Source organism: Elephantulus edwardii, unplaced genomic scaffold, assembly GCF_000299155.1.
Source record: "Elephantulus edwardii isolate Elephantulus edwardi_28Jun2011 unplaced genomic scaffold, EleEdw1.0 scaffold00128, whole genome shotgun sequence".
Lineage (NCBI taxonomy): Eukaryota > Metazoa > Chordata > Mammalia > Macroscelidea > Macroscelididae > Elephantulus > Elephantulus edwardii.
The window spans coordinates 8,244,001-8,249,032 of record NW_006399878.1 but is presented as its reverse complement, the minus strand read 5'-3'; the positions used below and the strand labels follow the sequence as shown (position 1 = coordinate 8,249,032).

Below are 5,032 nucleotides of genomic sequence, written 5' to 3'. Positions count from 1 at the left end.
TGGAAGAATGGCCACAGCTGTACTTTTATATTAGCTTTAAGCAGCATTATCTTAATTTTACAGATAAAGACATGACTTAAAAATACATATATATGTATATTTCAAACCATCACTCATTGATATGTCAAAGATGACCCTGTGGGTTTTCAAAGGCCGTAAACTGCACAAGAGGAAATCTTTCTCCCACAAAGCAACTGGTAGATTCAAACCTTGGGCTTTGGGGTTGGCAGTACAATGCTATACCCAATAGAGAACTCTTTCTTGCTTTATATATGGTTTAGGATAATTAATTCTTAATCTAAAATAAGATAATTTAGTTTATTGACATTGTAGATTTTCTTGCTCACTTTACCCTAACGTTGATATTTACATGATCATTTTTTATTCTTTACCTTTTGCCTTTACATTAAGTACCTTGACTCAAAATGACATACTTCAATATGCAAAAAAATTATTTTGCAATGTATTTTTCCATCATTTTTCATCAGCTTCACTCAAGATATTCACTTCACCTTTCTTCTATCACCCATTTCTACTCCTTACCACCTACTTCTGCCTGAGAGAAACTGCTTAACCCTTATCTTATTAAGGCTACTCATATTTTCAATCTCTTTTCCAACCACAGCCAGTGCTTTCTATTAACAACAATTTGCAACCAAACAATATGATGTTATGACATTATATTTTGTTTCATTTTAGGCATAAGAGTCATAAGTGTTTTTAAATAACTTCTTGCTCAGTTACATATTATTTGAAACATAAAGACTTGTCCAAGGTTTCTTTCTACAGTACCTGTAACCTTCAGCTTTTCAGCCCCAATGGTGATCTCATCTTCATCTGCAGAAAACAGGACCCTGCCATCTTCACTCCCTCTCACTTCAAACCTCTTACACTGAGCTTCCACAGCATCAGCGCCTATGGTCAGAGGAAAAGTTCAGAAGTGAAACTGGTACACAGGAAAACTTGATGACACGTATATTTAGAAGAAGGAGAGAAGTGCATATTATTATTGACATTATTTATCTCTACAGTGTGTTTTGAACCTAACTTAACAGTTTTAAAAATGATGTTACTCTCTCAAGAGGTTACAAGGATTGCTGCACTGGACTTGCTGAGCACTTCTTCGAAGTATAAACACCTGGATAGATATTAAGTAGTGCTGTGATTTTAGCCAGGTAACAGCTGTTGATTTTATTCTCTTTTGCAGCACACAAACTCCGCAGTATGCCTGACAATTGCTGGATGTTCAATAAGTATTTGTGGACTGAATAATGTTCATGTTTCTTTCTGAAATGCAGCTAAGAGTACACAGACATGGTAATATGGGGCATGTGTAAAGCACAATTCAGTTGTCAACCTTACCATACTCCAACAGATCTAATATCTATATATTTTCATCTATTGACAGCTGAAACAATCCATTCTATTGTCCATCTGGCAAATATAATTTTTTTTTCCGTTTAACCTAATGTATCTTCCAACCAATGATATTGCATAAATACCACAGATACATAATAGTATTTATGAATCTGTTTCCAGTTTAATAGCCCCTTTTTTTGCTTATTATTGGTCTCATAAACCACACACCAATTTTAAAATATGGAAAAATTTAAGAGATTGGAGATTTAGGAAAGCCTCAGGAAAAAAAGTCCAAATGATCCTTGAAGATGAATATTAATTAAGAAAGGAAAATTTAGATTTGAAGACGAAGGTAAAGATTTGATAATATTGATATATCAATATATTTCCTTTACAACCACACAGTAAGCATGCGTTTGATTTTGTTAGTATTGTTAGTTACTATGAAGTTGACTATGACTCATAGTGACCCTACATACAATAGTCAGCCCTTAGTCTTTTGCCATCTACATTTACCATCTTGGTCTAATATAGCCTCCTCTTTTTAATATTTATTATGCATATCCTCTACTAAGCACAGTAGAAATAGTTGTTACGTACAACACAGAACAGTCAAAGATGTAGGCATATATACTTATTTTATTTGTCTTTTATATACTTTGATTATTTGTTAGTTGGATGACCTCCTGTAACTCAAAGTTTCAAATCATCTTTGTACGGCAAAATTCCTCCTCTACATTTAATGTTGGGGCTACTTTATTGAAGGCATCTGGAAGATAGATATTACATAGGTGACTAGCTACTGAAGTTAAGTTTCTCTCTTTATTTGTCCCAATCCACATCAGTCTTGCTCCTAATTCCAGTCCGCATGCTTTGAAGAGTTGTACCTCCCATCAACATAGAATTTGAGAAGCAATTATCAAGAAGAAGCAAATAATTCAAATTCTTACACATAGGGTAATTTCTCTGGAAATATATATTTTCTTCTATTTTGAAATTACATCATTTCATCTAACATAAAAAAAATTTGAATTCTTCAAGCTAGGACTATTCCAAGTAAGATAACCTAGTATTTTTTTTACTTTGTACAGCCTGAGTATTTAAAGCATCTGTTTGCTTGTTTTAAAACAAAGACCTTTATGGAATTCTCTGCTGTTAGTAGGGGCACTAAATAAGAGCTGAATCAAGGGCATTCAAGGAATGACAATAGAAAACACTGGAAGACTTGTTTTTGTTGGTTACAATCATTATATTTGATCATGAAAACATTGCTTCACAATCCTGTATTCAGTTGAGATTTTGTGTGTCTGTTTGTTTTCCCCAGTCATTTTCTAACCTTCTCATATCTTGATTTCTAAACTTCAAAATATAATAACCTATCAAACAGATGTGCTAAAATTTTTACTATTGTGTTGATAAATGTAGCTTCTTCTGGGCTCTCAGGCATCTGTGTTTAATTCTATATTCAAGGCTCTCAGGCATAAATTAAACCTGAACTGTTTGAAAGATATTATACACGTAAAGTTTAAACATATATACTACATTGCTCCCTTCACCTAATACAATGGTTGAGTGAATAGGTTCACAAAATATATCTGCTATCTTTAATGTCGTTGGAGTGCATAAAACCAGTATGATATAGATACATGTGTATATACAGACACATACTAAAAAACTTTCCAAGCATTCTTTTGTAATTAACTAGGAGATAGATTATTTAAACAAACATTAAAATTACATTGTTTGTTATATAAACTATCTAGAATATAGGTTTAATAGCAAAATATAAGGATAAAAGGATACATAAATAGGAAAAGTTTCATGCATCCTTGAATAGAAGATTCATGTCTAAGCCTACAGAAGCAACCAAATAAAAAAACAGGTGCATAAGTTTAATAGAGCAGACTATGAGTCAGTTCTGGCCTGATGACCCATAACAACACTTTGCTCAATAAATTTGTGTAATTCCTGATTGTTAAATTGTGCAAATGTTTGCCCTGTATTTGTAGAAAATAAATATTTAAAACAGAAAATAATTTTTAATATAGTGTCCCTTTTCTTTGCTGTAAAGGAAAAGAGGAAATGAATATTGTAAGGGATGGGGCTGAATCCCTTCTGTCAAAAGCTGAGGAGTCGTGAATACAACACTCAGGGTCTTAAAAAGACAATTTATTAGGAGTAAGGAGACAGGGTCACCACTTAGATAACCTAACAGAATTGGATTTCTTAAAGCTGGAGGTGCACAGTTGGTGAGTTCTCATTTTCTCAGAGTATATTCCAAGCAGTGAAATAGATGGTTCCTATGGAATTTCTGTGTTCAGTTTTTTGAGGAAGCACCAAACTGCCTTCCAGAATGGTTGCACCATTTTACAATCCCACCAACAATGCATAGGAGTTTCTTTCTTGCCACATCCTCTCCAACATATATTACTTGCTGCCCTGTTAAACTTTGTCACTGTTACTAGAGAGAGATGGTACCTTATTGTGGTTTTGATTTGCATCTCTCTTATTGCCAGTGACTTGGAGGATTCTTTCATGTGTCTGTTTGCCATTCAAATATCTTCCTCTCTGAAAATTCTTTCCTTGTCTTTTGCCTATTTGGTAATTGGGTTATCAGTCTTTTTCTTGTGGAGGCCAAGGCGTATTCTGTAAACTTTTGTTATAAGACTCTTGTCTGAGATGGTATTACCAAATGTTTTTTTCCCAGTCTGTAGGTTTTCTTTTCACATTGTTGGAAAACTTTTTTGAGGCGCACATGGATTTAATCTTTAGAAGGTCCCATGTATCAATTTTATCCTCTTTAGATTGTGTATTTTTGGTTGTCCTTGGCAGTCTCTTTGTATCTTGGACTAACATCTTTATATCTTGGACTAACACTTCTTCGGTTGATCTCAGCTTGCCTCTTATGAACACTATGGTTTTGGGATTTACTTCCAGGTCTCTTATCCACCTTGAGATTTGTACACCTAAGTTCATAGCATCATTGTTCACCATCTCAAGAACATGGAAACAGCCCAAATATCCAACCACAAATGAATGGATTGAGAAACTATGGTACAGTTACACAATGAAGTACTAAGCGGCACGCAGGAGCAATGATTTTGTAAATTATTACTTAACTTGGGAGGGAGTCACACAAGGATAAATATTGTATAAAACCATTATTGTAGAATGAGTATAAGGATTCAAGAGTTGTGGGAGAGGTTGGAAGCAGAGGGATGTGGATGTGCAGTGAGAGGAGAGGATTAATCATTGGGTAGTACAATTTGGCAGAGTGGTGAGGAAAATTGAAAAAATCTGAACTTTAAAACACTGTATTCAAAGTTTGTAAATAAACTGAAGAATAATGAGCAAAGACTAGATGAGTTGTGGGAGGATGTCAAATGTATCATCGAGGAAGAGTGCAAACGGTCATTACAAAGACAGAAGAGGAAGAAAAGACCAAAATGGATGTCAGAAGAAACTCTGAAGATTGCGCTGGAACATAGAGAAGCCAAAGCACAAGGAAAAATTCAGTATACTGAAGGGCTGAACAGAAAATTCCAAAAGCCAGCACGGCATGACAAAGCAAAATATTACAATGAAATGTGCGAGGAGCTAGAGTGGGAAAATCAAAAGGGCTGAACTCATTCAGCATTTCTTAAGCTCAAGGAACTGAAGAACAAATTCAAAC

At 34.4% G+C, this 5,032-nt stretch overlaps 1 protein-coding gene across 1 annotated transcript in view; it reads right to left on the bottom strand.

Moving 5' to 3' along the window:
* Positions 1 to 5,032, bottom strand: part of SGCZ (sarcoglycan, zeta) — a 755,475-nt gene that overhangs the window by 98,680 nt on the left and 651,763 nt on the right. Inside the window, exon 4 of the mRNA XM_006893559.1 lies at positions 793 to 915. Within this exon, the coding sequence (XP_006893621.1) occupies positions 793 to 915 (123 nt within the window). The remainder of the gene's footprint in view (positions 1 to 792; positions 916 to 5,032) is intronic.